This window comes from Schistocerca serialis, chromosome 1, assembly GCF_023864345.2.
Source record: "Schistocerca serialis cubense isolate TAMUIC-IGC-003099 chromosome 1, iqSchSeri2.2, whole genome shotgun sequence".
Taxonomy (NCBI): Eukaryota; Metazoa; Arthropoda; class Insecta; order Orthoptera; family Acrididae; genus Schistocerca; species Schistocerca serialis.
In genome coordinates this window covers 448,271,096-448,290,362 of record NC_064638.1, presented here as the reverse complement: position 1 = coordinate 448,290,362, position 19,267 = coordinate 448,271,096, and the positions used below count along the sequence as shown (strand labels likewise).

The following is a 19,267-nucleotide window of genomic DNA, read 5'->3' as shown; positions in this document are numbered from 1 at the left end:
TATAATTAATTTAAGCAGACGGTTTCTGGAAATGTTGATTGAAAATGTAATGATACACTACGTCAATGAATTACGTATAATTTCCCTCCTACGGTATTGCTATCTTGTTACTTTGTTTCTTCCTACTACAATGTTACTTGTCGTAGACCGCTGTTTTTTTATTATGCTTTGGAGCGGCTCCGAGCGTTCGAAGTCAAAGGAGTCCCTTGTTAGCTATAAAAGTTTTCGTCTTTCTGTTCGCCTAATGTTATTGCTTCTTTTTAGAATTCAGTCATCCATTTGTCGTTTCCTTTGGTAAGTAATACAAGCGAATGTAAATGAGAAGCTTTTGTTGATTTGGAACTCGAAATGTAGGCACTCATGAGCAGAAAAGCGCCAATCATGGTTCGCAGTACGCTCCGACTAAGCGCCTCCCACTCAGAACGCGTACTCGTACACAACGTATAAGTAGACAGCTAGCGGACATCGCTGCGACAGACGGTCCTCGCCTCGCCTCGCGTCGCCATGGTGGACGCAGCCGCCTCCCTCCTGCTGCTGCTGGTCGTCTGTCAGGCGGTGACGGCTCTGCCGGCGCCCACTGCAGAGCACGGGCAACCTCACCGTCAGGGTAGGTACTCACTGACACTCACACGCGCCCGTTACCTTTCAGCAAATGCACCGTTACGTGCTGTCAGCAGGCGTAAGAGCGAAGTATTACCCAGAAGTAGATATGTACGAGTGCTAAGCGTTTTCACCGGCCGGGTTGGCCGAGCGGTTCTAGGCGCTACAGTCTGGAACCGCGCGACCGCTACGGTCGCAGGTTAGAATCCTACCTCGGGCATGGACGTGTGTCATGTCCTTAGGTTAGTTAGGTTTAAGTAGATCTACGTTCTAGGGGACTGCTTACCTCAGATGTTAAGTCCCATAGTGCTCAGAGCCAAAGCCAAAGCTAAGCGTTTTCCCGGAAAGGCGGCAGCGCGTTTTCAAACCCGTTGAGAAGCAGCGAACTCAGAGGGCTTCCTTTCTCGTTTACACTTCCTCATCCGGAGAAATTACGGTATTAATTGTCTTGTATACACTTTGTTTGGGTAGGCCGTGTTTCCGCATTTGTATGCTGCAAGGTGCTGAAAGGTGTTTCGGGGATCAGTATTATTTTATGCCCACCCTGTTCCTATCAGCAACGGTCCGGTGCTGAACGTATATACCCATAGATTCGCATCGGCGTCAGGTGAAATTTCTTTAAATTTATCACAATGGTCATTATACAATATGTCTGCAAACAATATTTCCTGCAGTTTAGAAAGAGTTTCCAAGAAATTTTATTTCTTTAATTCTTCTCTGTCTTAATCCAACGTGGGAAGAGCAAAAGCTTGATGAGAAATACTCATTAATGAACCGGACGTAGGTTTCCTAAGTGACTACTCGTATGGAAGAATTGTTCTTTCATAAGAATCTTGCACTCAATCTCAATCTGGCATGTATCTATCCTACAACAAGATTTATGTACTCATTTCCCCTTATATAATTGCAAATGAAAGAGACTACTTATTTTCCGTATATGATTATAAGAAAACATTAAGACGATTTCTTAGAGCGATTGTCCGTTAATTGCTTCAACTTACGATTTCGTTAGAATAATCATTTAAAGAACAGTCTATGTAATTTATTAATTACTAAAACATGTACAGGTTACATTTCATTCTGGAATTTTTTCCTTCTACGAATTCCATTTTCATACACATTATATGCTTACGAAATAATCTCATCCTCGGTGATTTTTTCCTCCGGACTGTCTTTCCTTTTAATAAAATTTCTTTTTTTTCAGTGATTCTAATTCCAATCACGCTTCTCATTTTTAATGGTATCTGTTTAATGATGTAAAGTTCTAGGGCCACATTACAAAACATGTTATCGTTTGCTTGATTCTTCCACTTTAAACTAGTATCTTAGGATAACTGTCCTTTATCTGCATATCTAACACATCGTCCTCGATGTCAAGTGTGAGTTTTATAGCAATAGACGTATGTCTGCTCGGTCACTCATAATATTCAGCGTGTATGATCGTTACACAAGGATTTCTAAATCGACTTCCACAGTGGAAGCACGTCATATTGGAGCCTGTTTCTCCGATATTTATTCAAAAGCCAAAGTAGTCCCATATTCAAGGAATAAATCAAGCGTCGCCGTTCTACGCAAAGTCCTAGTGGTTAAGACTTGACGCCGTTGCCTTTCTATGACATGTTATGAGGTTTAGAACGTGCCTCTGTCTCGTGTGTATGACTGTGAAGAGTGCTTGTACGGTACAGCGTCGATTTTTGTTACTGTTGATGAAAGGAAGGAGGAGAGTGAAGCCCGGTGCCAATATATAGCCTATTCCTCTCGAAGAGCACCCAAGGGGGCTACAGAACTTAATGTCGCCATCCTACGGAAGGGCACTATAGTCAGTGTTGAATGCTCTTTCTCCATGAGACACTGCGGAGATGTTTGGAATTTAATCTACCACTGGCTTAACGATTGGCGATTAGGTACTTTCCGCCACCATCTCTCTTCCCCTTGCCGGACAAGTACTATCAATGAAAATTTTTCGCCATCAAGATTCGAACTGGCGTAGCCCTAGTCGAGGGCCACGGCATAAGAGTGGGACGGCGACCTTGGCTAGGGAGGCGGGCTGTTTTTAGCAGTTCTACGTTGACAGGGTGTAGAGTAAGTGTCGTAACAGAGACATACGTATACAATCTCACCACTGTCACTGGACCTAACATGGTATAAAGGTTGATTTGGCAAATTCCTGTCAACGCAAACAAGAATGTGATACAGTTTTCTTCAATCAAAATAACGCTTTTTTGTACACGGAAGTTATACCTTTTCTTTGAGAAGCCGTTCACTTCGGCGGCGTTAAGTTGCCCCGATTCGCCTCCAAGTTGGGCGAGATGACAACCTTGTCCCCCGCCCCCCGTCTGTGTTGCTTTTGCGTGCAAATCACAGTACAACAAATTTTAAATGAATTTATTTTATTTTGTAATTAGCGAACAAGAGCAAACTTAGGTGGGAATCTGCCTTATATTTTAGCCGAGGACGAGAAGAGCTTAAAAAATATTGTGACGTGTCAGGACTCTGGTCTCAGCTTTTATACTGGAGATATTAGTGTGTATCAGAATAGCTAGTTCATCCCATTTACGTTTTTATCTCTTTATTTGCAGTACCGAAATGGTTCAAATGGCTCTGAGCACTATGGGACTTAACATCTGAGGTCATCAGTCTCCTAAAACTTAGAACTACTTAAACCTAACTAACCTACGGACATTGCACACATCCATGCCCGAGGCAGGATTCGAACCTGCGACCTTAGCACTCGCGTAGTTCCACACTGAAGCGCCTAGAACCTCTCGGCCACCGGCCACTGCGGACGGCTGCAGTACCCACTTTAATAATTCTGTGACCTCTATCCACACTCATCTCACTATATTGTAGTATGGGCGTTTATAGCCTTGCGCTCTCACTACGGAATCATCATCATCATCTTTTAAGAAATACGGCTATTTAATCCACCACATTTAACTAGCGACATGTGGCCAGACTGCTATACCACTGTATAAATCGCACACCCTCAACTACGCCGCACGATTTCCGGTGCTTAAATAAACTCTAGGCACTCATCAACGTATAGAAATATTTCCCTACATATACCATGAGGTGACTTCTCCTATGCTTATTGTAGGTGAACAAACCAAGTTACTTTCATGCTAACCCACATTGAGGTGGCAAAAGTCATGGGACATCTCCCAGTATTGTGTGAGACCTACTTTCGCCCGGATAGCAATTGGATGTATCATTGCCTCAACAAGTCGTTGCAAGTCCACTGCAGAAATATTGAGCTATTCTGCCTCTGTGGTAGTCAGTAATTTCAGCCGGCGCGGGACGTTGTGCACGAACTGACCTCTCGACTGTGTCCCACAAATATTCGATGTAATTCGTGTCGGGCTATGTGAGTGGCCAAATCATCCATTCAAATGGTCCAGAACGTACTTCAGAAGAATCGCGAACAACTGTGGCCCGGTGACACGGCGCATTGTCATTCACGAAAAATCCATCGTTTTCTGGGAACATGAAGTCCATGAATGGCTGCAGATGGACGCCAAGTAGCCGAACATAACCATTCCCAGTCAATTATCGGTTCAGTTGGACCAGACGACTCAGTGCATTCCATGTAAACACAGCTCACAGCATTATGGAGCCACCAACAACTTGCACAGTGCCTTGTTGACAACTTGGATCCACGCCTTTGTCGAGTCTGCGCCACACTCGAGCCATACAATCAGTTCTTTCCCACTGAAGTCGGGACTCATCTCACAAGGTCATCGTTTTCCTGTCGTCTAAGGTCCAACCGATATGGTCACAAGCTCAGGAGATGCTCTGCAGGCAATGTCGTTCTGTTAGCAAAAGGCACTCGCGTCGGCCGTCTGCTGACATAGCCCATTAACGCCAAGTTTCGCCGCACTGTCCTAATGGATACGTTCGTCTTACGTCCCACATCGATTTCTGCGTTTATTTCACGCAGTATTGCTTGTCTCTTAGCACTGACAACTCAACGCAAACGCCGCTGCTCTCGGTCGCTAAGTGATGGAGCCGTCTGGAACTGCGTTGTTCGTGGTGAGAGATAACGCCTGAAATTTGATATCCTCGGCAGACTCTTGACTCTGTGGATATCGGAATATTGAATTCCTTAATGATTTGCAAAACTGAATGTCCCATGCGTGTAGCTCCGGCTATCATTCCGGTTGCAAAGTCTGTTAATTGTCTTCGTGCGGCCGTAATCACGTCGAACACCTTTTGAGATGTCTCACCTGAACGTAAAAATGACAGCTCTGCCAATGCTCCGCCCTTTCATACGTTGTGTACACGATCTGTATATGTGCATATAGATATCCCGTGGCTTTTGTCACCTCATTGAACTTAATGCCGCTGCGATCCATCGTACATAGTAATGCTGCCAAAAGGAAAAAAAAAGCGAATTTATTTCTGAATAGCGACTAGTAATAAGCATTGAAAGTTACGTATCATGTTTTCAGTACAGTTTTCGTAATGAAACATTTTGTCAAAGCCAAATTATCTAGCTTTCGTAACATTAATGAAATATGACAATCGATAATTTGATGTCATAAGTCTTATCAAAGTATCAACATATGGACATAAACATATATCGGCAGTATTTTCGCAAAAATCGTTATTACGTAGTTTAATAAAGAACCCGCCCGGATAGCCACACGCATTGACAAGCTGATCCAGCATTCGGGGAGACGACAAAGGTGTGTGTGCCGACCAGCCTCGATGTGGTTTTTATGTGGTTTCCCATATGCAACTAGGTGAATACCGGGCTGGTACCACTGTTCCGTTTCAGCTCTTTCGGAAAAAGGTTCTCACACTTTCACAAGGGGCAACACTAGACAGACAGAAGAGGTACACAATCCCGTCCAGCGGGAAAAGAGGTGGCGGCAGGTACATCACGCCACCCTCTCACTCTCTGTCACTGACACTGCCAAACCAGATGAATATGCCGATCCCATGTAGATACAGGATAAGGCCAGGAAAGAGAAGGAGGTAAGACAATTTAATAACAACCTATATTATAATAAACCTGTTTTATCTCCTAAAACTGCCCATTTGTAATTATACAGATCATTTCATAACCTACCTGTTCGCCACCAAACCTATTTCCACGCCACCACCTATTTTGTGTCTACATTTACAATAGATCTTAGTAAAGTTGTCAGCAGTATCGTTTGTGAAACACAAGGCGCGTAAAATACGTAATTGATTTCCATGTTTTCTAAAGCACTTCATACTTTTATAATACATGGTTTTAAAAACAATTTTATTGGGAACAAGATTTGTGTCTAACATTCCAGTTTATTCTGCGGTGTTATCTCTCGTGTGTAAGTATAGCTGTTGCTTCCAGCGCTCTGTACTGTGAGGACCACATTATATAACTATCGTCATCTAAGTTCTTTTCTGATCAACGTTAGACGTACGTGATTGTCTTTATATGATGAACTGGCGCATCAGGGACATTACATCGAAACATCCATTAAATTTAATTATTCGTCAAATTGCTCTTTGACTACCATGTCCAATGAAATATGCTACAGGGGACAAGTGTATTACTGTGCTTTATCCGTGTGCCTGAAAGTGAGATGTATCTTCACAAAAGAATGCTATGTGATTTGCACGAATCAACAGTCTGATATGACGAAGTGGAAGTGTAAAACAATTGAATACAGATAAAAGTGCAGCAGTCAATCGACGTTATCCTAATTGATAGTGGCCGAGCGGTTCTAGGCGCTTCAGTCTGGAACCCCGTGATCGCTACGGTCGCAGGTACGAACCCTGCCTCGGGCATGGATGTCTGAGTTGTCCTTAGGTTAGTTAGGTTTAAGTAGTTCTAGGGGACTGATGACCACAGATGTTAAGTCCCATAGTGCTCAGAGCCATTTGAATCTAATTGATATCTAATAATTTTACTTAGTAACGTGCTCGGTGTAGGGACTGTGTAACGAACAGGTGGATTTGATATGTGAACGTCAAGAAGAAACTACTGTCAAGCAGAATGTACAACAGGGCACCTCGTTCTCTCCTGTATTCATAATTGGATACATTCAGAGGGCAACAGATAAAGTCAGTGAGAAGCGAAGAGAAGGAATTACGGTCCATTGTAATAAAATAGCAGTGTTGAGATTTGTTGATGAGTTTGCGAAGTTGAGTGAAGATGCGGAATAATTAGAAGCGATTCTGGCCTAGATGGAAACACCCTCTGCACTTCGTTTAATATATAAAACAAACGTCACAATGGTGAGCAGAAAAAATGGAGTTACAACGAGCGACTGGGCATTGTCGAATCCTTCACTTACCTAGGGAGTAAAATTATATCGGATAGAAGATCAAAGAAGAATATTGCAATTCGAGTCTACTAGGCAAAAGCTGCTTTCAACGGGAGAAGAAACCTTTTCGCGTACAGCTGTACAGACAATACTTGAAGGGAGAGCAGAGGAGAAAAACCCAAGAGGCATACCGAGACTAGTATACGTCAACGAGATCACAGAAGACACCAGCTGCACTGCTTATACGACGCTCAAGAGGAAGGCTTAGGCCAGAAAAGCGTGACGAGCCGCTGTCAACTAACCTTATGGTAGAAGGTCTAGGAAAAAGATACTTTTAATTTCTAAGCATATTCACTTTCATTTGTTATTTGGGAAGCTTGACATTGTGAATAAATAAAACTAAATGGATTCGGCGCACTCATAGTTCTCGTAAAATGTAGGAATTAGAAGTCCTTACGTCAGTAACAGAAAGCGCATCGTCAGATCCTCGTCTGCGATAGAATTACATTGATTCGAAATCATAGGTAATCAGCTATCTTAAAATACAACTGCATTCCAGAAATGTAATATAGTTTGAAATACGATATTCTACGCAAACCTTCCCTGCGCAGATAAGCCATGTGTAGTATAATTTAAAAACTACAAGTGCCCATCAGCTCCTCAAGAGCTACGTTCCAACATAGATTCTCAATATTTTAAGCCGTGAGTCTAGTTTGCATCGAGAGCAGCTCTCTTGTAGTTGCATGTGACTTTCATGGTTCACTGAAGAGCCGGAATCTGCTACTTGTACCGGAAGTACGTACAGGAAAACCCATCAGTATCGGAGAAACTTGTTGCAATTATTGATTTCCTGATCCCGAAAACATTTCGATTAGGAGTAATTTCTAATAAATCAGTAAACTTTGATTTCTATGTCACAATCTACAGAATAATTTCCAGGTTTTTGCAGTCAGCTTTCAATGATAACGTAGATCCTAGATGTTCTTATATTTTTTTATGTTTTTTATGTTTATGATTATGAAGCCAAATGTCCGGAAATTGGATTCCACCACAGTTAGAGATGTGTTAAAGGCTACTTACGCTGATAAACACATTCGTTCCAAGGCATTTATTAATTACTACTCATTGTTTAAGTGTATGTTTCCAGAATTACGTCTCATTTTCAATTGTTTAAGGCCCAGTACTTTTACATTTGGTGTATTTACCAATGGTCTGTAATTTACGATTCGCCTTACTTCCATTGTAAAGCGAGAGAGTAAAAAGATACATTTGTTAAAAATCTGAGTTTTAGCCTTAAAGACAAAAAAAATAAGGATTTTTTCTCGAAGCAAGATGTATTTGAATAATAACGTGCATCAAATCAATTGCTACGAGATATATGAATTTACTACCTTCAATATTGATATTCTTATCAATGCCCTTCTTTTTAAACATTCTACATGATAATTATAATATTTTACAGGCTCTTAGTACAGTTCTCCGTCTCTAAAACCTTCGGTCATTTTCTGAATGTAATCAAGGTATTACTTGTGGTTTTGCTGCTTCATTCTCTAAGAAATTTCGCAATAATTTTATAATGTATGGACTGAGCTTCTTTTTTTTTTTTTTTTTGTCGTATGCTGGAATCCAGGAAACCTTTTCTGTCAGACACAATCTTTTAAATCACAGAAGATATACAAATCATCTTAAATGTTTGTTGATTTATTTTTCGATTCGGAAACATCACAGTAATTACGAGCATAGCACAGTTATAGCATACAACTAAGTACGACAAATTCTAAAACTAACCTTGTTGTGTGAGGCCTGAAGGAGGAAGTCATAAAACCTCCTTCGTAAATCTTTCGACGAGGTAGCCTTAAAATCATAGACAAACAATTCTTCCAATGTGCCTGGAGCCAAGAACAGTTGCAACATTTTCTGCAGCACTCGTCCCTTATAACTGTTTTTAGTGTGAGGATATCAGGAAGCCCGACGCAACTGAGTGGTATTGATGGACGTCCCCTTATCCTGTTTGCTATACACTCCCTGTAGTATTTTATCTTACTAGAAGATAAGGGACGCAGACCGTGTTTGTTGTAGGAGAAGACGCCCAGGAATTTACGAAAACCATCTAGGGTCGTTTTTAGATAACTGGCTGAAATCTAGCAAACTGTGGAAGTCGAAGAGAATCTCTGACAATCAAGGAATAAGTAAGAAACTTGAATGAGAGTTGACGGCCTTTATCATTGATGGAATAACATATTACTTCTGCCCAATGGCATAAAAACGATCAAACCGTTTAGGAAGTCCGGTGGAGAGGGGACCAAACAGTTAGGAAAGTGGATTACAATTACCTGTCTGATGTCATTGATGTTGTAGCCATGATCAGCGAACACGCCTCATATCAAAACATCGAGCTACAGGCATCCTCTGACAGCTTTGCGTGGGCTTTGCAGTAAACAATGCGTGCTGCCACACCATCTGACCAGCCCACTGACCGGCACTGGAGTGGCTGTCTGAGATCTCTCATTTTTAACTGGAAATGAGACTACTCGTCCCTCAGCTCTCTCATAAACATTTGTGAGGTATTATGCAACTATGTTGCATGATCTAGATGGAATAATTAACATCGAATTAACCTTCCACCCAGGCAAAAGCACTCTGAAATGTATCAAACAATTCATCAGTTTCACTGTTTTTTCGAAAACATAAATTTAAAAAATGGTTCAAATGGCTCTGAGCACTATGGGGCTTAACATCTGAGGTCATCAGTCCCCTAGAACTTAGAACTACTTAAACCTAACTAACCTAAGGACATCACACACATCCACGTCCGAGGCAGGATCCGAACCTTCGACCGTAGCTGTCGCGTGGTTCCAGATTGAAGCGCCTAGAACCGCTCGGCCACATCGGTGGCCCATAAATTAACAACACATTTGTTTGTTTTAATGTATTTTGTTACCTGTTTGCTGTCTTTACGTAGTGTAATCGGTTCCGAAAAGTACAGATTACTCCGCCCCATCAGCTGAACGGTCAGCGCGTTGGATTGCCACGCACGGGGGCCCGGGTTCGATTCCCGGCTGAGGAGGGAGATTTCCCCCCCCCCCCCCCCCCCTCAGGGACTGGGTGTTGTGTTGTCCTCATGGCGTCGCACTCAATAAGACCTGCACTTGGCGGCCGAATTTCCTGTCTGGGAACTCCCGGCCACTGACGCCATACGATCATTTCGAACAGTACAGATTTCATTGTTGTTCGTTTAAGTGGTCTGGTGAAGAACAATCATTAGAAACGATTGATAGGACAAGAAGTTCACTACATTAGTGGTATTCAGTGAGGAGCCGGAAAAGGTATGTTCTACAAAATTTTGAACCTATAAGTTTCGTTGTATAATGTGGATACCTTAACGACAGATTTTGTTGCAAAAACTGCCTCGTCCTTGATCGTTGTGGTAACGATAGGAGACACAATAGCTAAACTCAGAACGTGCCTGCCGAAGCCCAATATAGACACTTGGTCCTGAGGTGGCGCAGTGGCTAAGCTACTAGACTCACATATAGCTTCCAAATTCCTCTGCTGCTTTCTAGAGTGAGGTATCCACATTTTCTTTATATCGCTTAAGTCAAACATTGAGGTAGTTTATACGAGAAGGACATAGCCCACTTTCTCTCGTTTTCTTTCGTATCTTCGTGTTTGTACTTTGTGTCGATTGAAAAAAGAAAAGCACTCCGTCTTCAGGCCACGATTGGCCTACCGGGACCAACCGACCGCCGTGTCATCCTCCGAGGAGGATGCGGATAAGAGGGGCGTGGGGTCAGCACGCCGCTCTCCCGGTCGTTATGATGGTATTCTTGACCGAAGCCGCTAGTATTCGGTCGAGTAGCTCCTCAATTGGCATCACGAAGCTGAGTGCACCCCGAAAAATGGCAACAGCGCATGACGGCTGGATGGTCACCCAGCCAAGTGCCAGCCACGCCCAGCAGCGCCTAACTTCGGTGATCTCACGGGAACCGGTGTATCCACTGCGGCAAGGCCGTTGATGACTCAGGGATTTTCACGTGTCTAGTATTGTTACTTAGCCGGGACGTAGCCTCTCAAATGAGTTCACCTCATTGCTGTGGCTCATTCTTATTGGTGGCTACTTCATCATCTTGGTTTCAGTGAGACACACGCAGTTGTTGTCGTTATCTGGAGAATCATACTTGATCTTCAAATCTTTTTCATACATTGAATGTCCCGAATGAGTTTCTTGCTGCTCTACTCTAGCTACAACGTCCTTGATGGTGTAGCCGGCCGCGGTGGTCTCGCGGTTCTAGGCACGCAGTACGGAACCGTGCGACTGCTACGGTCGCAGGTTCGAATCCTGCCTCGGGCATGGATGCGTGTGATGTCCTTAGGTTAGTTAGGTTTAAATGGTTCTAAGTTCTAGGTGACTTATGACCACAGCAGTTGAGTCCCATAGTGCTCAGAGCCATTTGAACCATTTTTGAATCTTGATGGTGTCGCTGTTCCGAATAATATGTACATATCATCGATTGTCATTTTTGGCATTTGATAATGAATCTACAACTTTCGTTTACTTCATGGACACCTGATTTTTTACGAGCAGAGCTACATCACGCTATCGAAATACACTGATGTGCAACACATTAGAACCACTTGTTAACAGGCACGTTGTTCCTACTCTGGAGCAATAAGGCAGCGATTCTGCGTGACATTGATTCGACAAGTGCTTGGTACGTTTCCGGAGGTACGTGACAGCAGACGCCTACGCAGATGAAATACGATTCCCGACTAAATTTCGGGACGATGGTATATGGCACGCGGAGCTGTCGCTCAGTAGCGGTAGTGACCCAGATGTGTCCCATCGTGATCTGATCAGGCAAATTCGGTCGCTACAACATCAATCTAAGTTCACTGTCACACTCCTTCAACCAGTGTTGCGATTCCAGCCTCTTGACACAGAAGTTTACCATGCTGGAAGATACCATCAAGGCATCAACGGATTTAAATAACCCCAACAATGTTCACTGTTGTCGTATTGCCTTCCTATGGAAGCCTAGTGAATGTCACACGGAATATATTACGTCCCCCCATCCCCTCTCACAATATGCGTACGTGTATGTTTCTGGCATCCATTCGCCTGGGTTATGAAATATCCGAACACGACCGTCGACAGGAAAACGACATGTTTCCACTGTAACTACTGTAATCGTAATTAATGATGTCGCTGTGTCAAAATGGAAACACATAGGGGTCGTCAACTGCGGAGTCCCATTTTCAACTATGTGCTCTAAATAGTATCCTCTGAAACACTTGTGCCTACGTCAACATAGCACTCTGTCGTAATATCTACTACTACATCGCCTCCTGCCTCACTTTACAGAGTTGGAAACCCTCCAACCTCCACGTCCAACACAATATCGCCTTCTCGTTGTTTCTATAGACGCTCCCTGCAATACCAAAAAAATGGTTCAAATGGCTCTGAGCACTATGGGACTCAACTGCTGAGGTCATTAGTCCCCTAGAACTTAGAACTAGTTAAACCTAACTAACCTAAGGACATCACAAACATCCATGCCCGAGGCAGGATTCGAACCTGCGACCGTAGCGGTCTTGCGGTTCCAGACTGCAGCGCCTTTAACCGCACGGCCACTTCGGCCGGCTGCAATACCACAGTCGATCGGATTCCACGTTTCCGAGGTGCTCGTTCCCAGGTGCCGAGCCATGACAAAGTCACTTAACGTCGGTGGATTTCCACGTGTGCAGTTCATATCGTCGCTGGGATGATTCCATATTCATCTCTTCTCCTTTACCGCGCCAAGTCGCTGCAACACCACGAGAAGACGACATTCATTCTCGCTGCGAGCAGTGTTCATCATGCTTTGGTTCATCTGTATATCCTGCTGCTGACCTTCTCTTTGATACATTCATTTTTCGCGAAGGAACGAGTACTGTTCAGAGTTACTTCAATATACAGGGTGACCCGAAAGTCCGTTAATAATTGAAAATGCATTAATTCACAGAATAATGTTGGCAGAGAGACAGAAATTGATACACATGCCTAAAGTGACATGGGGTTTTATTGAAACCAAAACAAGAGCAAAAATTAGCCAACATATGGCACTGGACAACGACACAACACTGACGCCGCATGAGAATCATGTATAAAATGAACTGTAGTGAAAGAGGGAGTCACATGCGCCACCAATCGCGGCATGTAGACTTTACCAGAAAAGGTACTGTTAGTGAAGCTTTACCATCAGAATGGAGAATCCAACACCGCAGTTTAATGGTCCTATCGCCAAAACAAGTGTATTCGAATGAGTAAAGGTCGCAGTGAAGAAAACGATCACGAAGTTCGAAGCCCACTGCTGTTTGGATAGCACTAAGGCGTACCCTCCAACGCTATTTGTACAAAATCGGGGGTTATCATTAACTGTTAGCCACCGATTTTGTGTCTCGGAGAGCAGTGTGGGCACTTCAAAAAATGGGGGAAGTTGAAGATTAGCGAGCCGGCCGGTGTGGCCGAGTGGTTCTAGGCGCTTCAGTCCGGAACCACGCGACCGCTACGGTCGCAGGTTAGAATCCTGCCTCGGGCATGGGTGCGTGTGATGTCCATAGGTTAGTTAGGTTTAAGTAGTTCTAAGTTCTTGGGGACTGATGACCTCAGATGTTAAGTCCCATAGTTCTCAGAGCCATTTGAAGATTAGCGGACTAACGTTTTGTGTACGGACGAAGCCCATTTCACACTCCAAGGGTCTGTTAGCAGCCACAACTACAGAAATTGGGCAACTAAATATCCTAGAACTGTCGCGAAGACAGAAAGTCACGATTTGGCGTGGACTTACTACGTTAATCGTCACCGAATCCTTTGTCTTCCAGTAAATGTAGCTAATAAACACCTGCTGAAAGGCACGACTTTTATGCAGGATGGGGCTCAACGCTATGTTGCTATATGTGTGAAAGATCTCTTCCCACTTCGTTTGGTGAGGACCACCTGCTTAGCTGCGATTTCCGTCGGGCTTGGCCTTCCAGGTCCCCATACATCAATCACTGTGATTATTGGTTGTGTGGGGTTACGTGAAGTCTCAAGTCCACCGTGATCGTCCGACCTCATTAGGCATGCTGAATGACAACATCCGATGGCAATTTCTCACCGTACCTACTGATACGCTGTACAGTGCTGGTCACAACATTGTGCCTCTACTACAGTTATTGCGGATCACGATCGACATGTCCGGGCTCTGTTGTACTGTTGTAAAGAACATCATGTTCGTTAAAAATTAATTGTAATGCTAATGGTTGCTTTCTTAGCATATGAGTCGCCTTCTGTTGGTCATTAGGTGCATTTTTTTGTTTTGTCTGAATACAATCCCATACCGTTTCAAGCATGGGTGTCAGCTTTCATCTCCCTATCTACGTTATCCCGTAAGTATTAAATTTTTTGAATTTTTTAATTTTAACTGGCTTTTGGGTCACCCTGTTGTTGTGTACATAGTTCCCCGTAGTCAGCGCGTACACAACTTTCCCAATAGAGCGCGCCCCGCTAAGCACAACAGCACAGGCGCAGCTCTCGTCCGTCTCCGCACTACGAGATGGCGCTGTCTTAGAGACGGACCGAATTCTGCTTCCGCCGATCCGCGTATTAATATGTCTCGTAGCCAATGAGATTGTTGCTATCGTAGAACCTTTTCTCTTCGCGGATCACACTCGCGCAGTGATACCTGAACGCGCGAGGTATTAGAACGAGTGTACAGACCTCCGAATAGTCAGTCTGCATTAGTCTGCGTTGGTCTGCATTAGTCTGTAGTCAAGTTTCAGTCTGCACCTAATAAAATTACCATATTCCTGTACATAGCCATGAAGAGAAATGTATAGACACTTTGTCAAGTATCAGAGTTATGTGAGAATAAGATTAACGTACCAAGACCAAAGGAACTTCAGATTGTCAATCGTAAACAGCATCCAGGATCAAGTTACGTAATATCTATGCTTTTTATAATTTTAATAAATGTGTGTGAAAATTAATCAAGTTGTGTTTAAAGTTGGTCACCGTCAATCTGCTACTCTAAGCGTGCAAGTGGCATTTGTATCGTCTGACCTAACGGCAGAAGATAAACGCGCCACGATAAGACCATGAGACGTATTGCTGACATTCGCCTACTTCGATAGAGCGACAAGCCAAATAATCTGATGGTGTGTGTACCGAAGGTCTTATAGTACGCACACCACACCGGTACTTAGTTTTACAGCAGTGCACCAGCATCTGCTGTTCATTTCCCTCTCCCCCCCCCCCCCCTCCCACCACCCCCCACCCAACCGCCGATCTTCTCTGTTTCGAAGCTGAAAGGACACACGGAGGTCTTAAACGGACTAAGCTGCCACTGCAACTTTAGACCTACTGGAGGGCGTCCCTGGTGCAACTGTGCAAGTTTCGCTTCAAATTTGTAGAGGTGCCTAGATCAGCAGCAGTACCCGTGGCTTTGTATGTGTGTTGCAGATCGAGTTCGGCGCAGTGTGGTGGGGTCGGTGGCGAAGGCGGTCCTGGACCCGTTCAACCTGCTGGGCCGCCTCAGAGGCCGCGGCTCGGCCGCGCACAGCGACAGCGTCAACGTGGGCGCCACGCTGCCGTTCGGCATCTCCGCGGGCATCTCCGGCTCCTCGTCGGACGCGCACTCCTCCGCGGGGGGCGCCGCCAGCGCCAGCTCCAACTCCGGGGGCGGCGGCAAACCGGGACACTACGGCGGCGCCGGCTCCATGGCCTCCGTAGGGCCAGCCTGCGGCAACTACCCCAACTGTCACTAGCGCTCTTCGGTCACTGGTTTAATATTCTGGAGGGCACAATGTGCATGAGTACCTGCGATCATAATTTCAATTAGTTTGATAACAATAATTCGTAAGTACCGAAGAATTAACGATTTTGTACTTGCTAATAAACAATTCCATAACGATCTAATACAACCGATTTTTGATTTCTACATACTCCGCTAGAACAAGTGTAAGGCCTGGTTTCATCAGAAGATGTGCGTAGTATTTGCATATTGACACGTAGTAGAGTTAACACGTGAATTTTCCTGGCACTATTTGTACCTGAAGGGGTCATCAATAGCGTATTGTTTCTGTTCTCACCACAGATGCAGTAACAAGACTCTGTACTTCAGTGCTACCCATCAGCCCTTATTTTTTCTGCCTCGTGATGGCTGGGTGTTGTGTGCTGTCCTTAGGTTAGTTAGGTTTAAGTAGTTCTAAGTTCTAGGGGACTGATGACCATAGCTGTTAAGTCCCATAGTGCTCAGAGCCATTTGAACCTACCTTATTTTTTGTTAATTCCATTCACGGACAGTGGTAAAATTAATTTTAAGAAACCAGCCGCATTAGTTTCAAATTTCACTTATACGAAACAGAAGTCAGTGACAGTCTTTTGCATGAAGACTTCCAGGAAACGTAACATCTACGGTGTATACGAGTGGATTGTTGCCGAAAACAAGTCGGCAAACCAGTCGTTAACGTTATATTAATTAAAAAATATAGGCCAGCTTCCTGTTTCGAAACGACAGGTTTACCTTGAGTTTACAACCTACACATGTTGCATATCATGATTTGTGCGTAATTTTCAGCTCTGGTAGCCGTTTCTTGGGTGGTGACCCCGTCAGAAATCTTGTCACTTTTGCAGGAGTGATTGCCATTGTAAAGATACATTTATCTGAAACAGTAACTAGAATGAGCACTTTTCGTGTTTTGGAGAAACATATGGTGTGTGTACGGATAACATAAACACTTCATATGACATCCAATAAAAATGCTGAGGTTTTGTGTGTGTTTATAGAGGGGGGACGGGGGGAACGGGGAGGTGGGGCAGGTTCAGCACTGATCCTGTTCTCAGTACTCGTCTGTTTGGAACCTTTAGTGGCTCTTAGAATAAACGGCAGTGTTCGTCTGCGGGAAGGTTCAAATGGTTCAAATGGCTCTGAGCACTATTGGACTTAACGTCTGAGGTCATCAGTCCCCTAGAACTTAGAACTACTTAAACCTAACTAACCTAAGGACATCACACACATCCATGCCCGAGGCAGGATTGGAACCTGCGACCGTAGCGGTCGCGCGGTTCCAGACTGTAGCGCCTAGAACCGCTCTGCCACCCCGGCCGGCTCTGCGGGAAGAAAGCATGCTTCTGGAGGTGTGTTTTATTCTGTACTGTCTGCCACCTACTTCACAATTATGTCAGTACTTCCTCTCCTAGCTCTTGAAGACAACACTCATGTAAATCACAAACAATTTGATATTTTTCAGTATTACACAAACAATTTTTTTAGATCGCCTCACTTGTCATCTGCGTCTCTACAATAAACGCTTTACCAAACATCTCCAAGTTCTCAATCGCCACATCATTACTACTTTTAGATTTACATGCGACGATTCGCTGAGTGCTTCAGGTCGCCACGCGTCTCAGGTCACAGGATGAAGGAGCGAACAAAGCTGTATTAACTGTTAGTACAACTTACAGGTAACTTTAATATTTACTTGGTTTACTGCCCTCGATCATCACTCATGTTGATTCTAAAATTGTGTAAAAACTGGTGAATAATTTCTGTTCCTATGTGGTGAACACAATACCAATACAATACTTTGTTCTTCAAAATTCTCAAACACAGAGCCATAAAGGATAACATACGGGAACTTACTCAAAGAGAAGGAAATAATGAATGCAGTTAAAGTTACTCGGTGAAAGATTAATTTCAGAATTATTTGCATAGAAACAGCAGTTACTGTCTTAAAATACTTACACTCCCACAAGCTAAATTTCAAATCAATGAACACTCACCATCAAGCGGTAGATTTTATAGGAAGATTATTCCGTGAAGCTCACACAAATCGCGACTGAAAGTCTGGTTTTGGTGCAAGCAGTTATATTTTGTTCGTTATGGATGTTAGTAGCGTCCTATCGTTCCCGACGCATTTTTCATGCACATCAGTTTCAATGCACAGCAATGCTTGATGTAACGTAAAGAGCAACGCCACTGGACAGTGGATGACTGGAAACGACCCATTTGGCATAATGAATCACGTTATACCCTATGGCGAACGCCTGGAGAACGTTACCTGTCGTCAGGTGTAGTGCCAGAAGACGTAATGTAACAGTATGGGGGTGTTTTCCGTGAGTAGGTTGTGTTCTTATTTTGCTTTAGAAAACGTTAAGTGAGAAAGGATACGAACGGGTTTTACAGTATTGTGCACTGCATAAAGTAGAGGAACAGTTTGGCGACGATGATTATTTTTATCAGCATTATAATGCACCCTTCTCAAAAAGCAGCATCTATTAGACAATGGTCAGTGAACAACGAAATTTCTGAAATAGACTGGCCTGCCCAAAGTCCCAATTAGAACACAATGCAACATCCTTGGGGTGAGTTGGATCGTCGACTTCGCAAGAGACCTCAGTGTCTAACCTCACTACCTTCGACTCTTGGGGAAGAATGGGTTGCCATTCATCTCTCGCTGAAGGTGTCTCCAGCAGAGTCCAAGCCGTCACAAAGGCGAATAGTGGACACAGCCTGTATTATTACCCGCTAATGCGTGTCCGGATAGTTACTGTCAGACAGTGTACTTATGCTACCATATCCACGATATCCTAGTGTCAAAATTTACTAAGCCACCAACATCAGGCCGATTTCAAATCATATTTTCACTGCCTCATCTGTATTTTCCCCTCAAGCATGCAAGCATGTAGTATTTCATGAAATTTTCTTGGAGCTTGCAATGAAGCAAACAAACTATATTGCCTGATCAGATGGGATAAGATCCACAAATGTATCAAGCGTACAGAAAACGTAGGAAATTTTTACAAAATACAAGATGATGTATAATTTTTTCAAGGTAGTATCACAACACACAACGGTAGCAGAGAATTACGAGAGCATATCATCAGAAATACCTACAAATATCCTCATTAGTTTGTACTCAATAATGGTAAGAAGATATTTTTAAGGAACCCTGTAGCAAATCCAGAACGGGGTGACCCCAAAAAATTAAACGTACTATCGCCTACTGGAAATAAAATTTGAAAAACCTTTACAGCATGAACTCGTGATTTAAGTGTAAAGTATGTACAATAGATATGTCCTAAGCTTCAAAAAGATTTTGGCAACTGTTCTCTGTCTTCCTTACGGAAATGAATACCTCTGCGTGAAGTGCAAGACGGTGTCGGGAGCTACATAACAAAGAACTGAAGGTATAAATTTTTCAGGTAAGTTCAGTGTGCAGAAAATGGGGAAAATGCTGAAGGAACTGTCTTTGACGTAAGTCAGGTTGTATGCACCGAACGCCTGGTGTCGCACGACATACAAACAAAAGTGGCAAGGCAAGTCGGATAGACACATGCTAATGCATTAGTATCTGCATAAGATAAACCAGTATCTGTGATGCTACTAATAAAT

At 43.6% G+C, this 19,267-nt stretch overlaps 1 protein-coding gene across 1 annotated transcript; it reads left to right on the top strand.

The window, feature by feature from the left end:
• Positions 1–455: 455 nt before the first annotated feature.
• On the top strand, positions 456–15,794 carry LOC126472938 (uncharacterized). Its single transcript, XM_050099971.1, has 2 exons — positions 456–607; positions 15,334–15,794. Exons 1-2 carry the CDS (start codon positions 505–507, stop codon positions 15,636–15,638), a joined length of 408 nt encoding a protein of 135 aa, XP_049955928.1. The 5' UTR covers positions 456–504; the 3' UTR covers positions 15,639–15,794.
• The last annotated feature ends 3,473 nt before the right edge of the window (positions 15,795–19,267 follow it).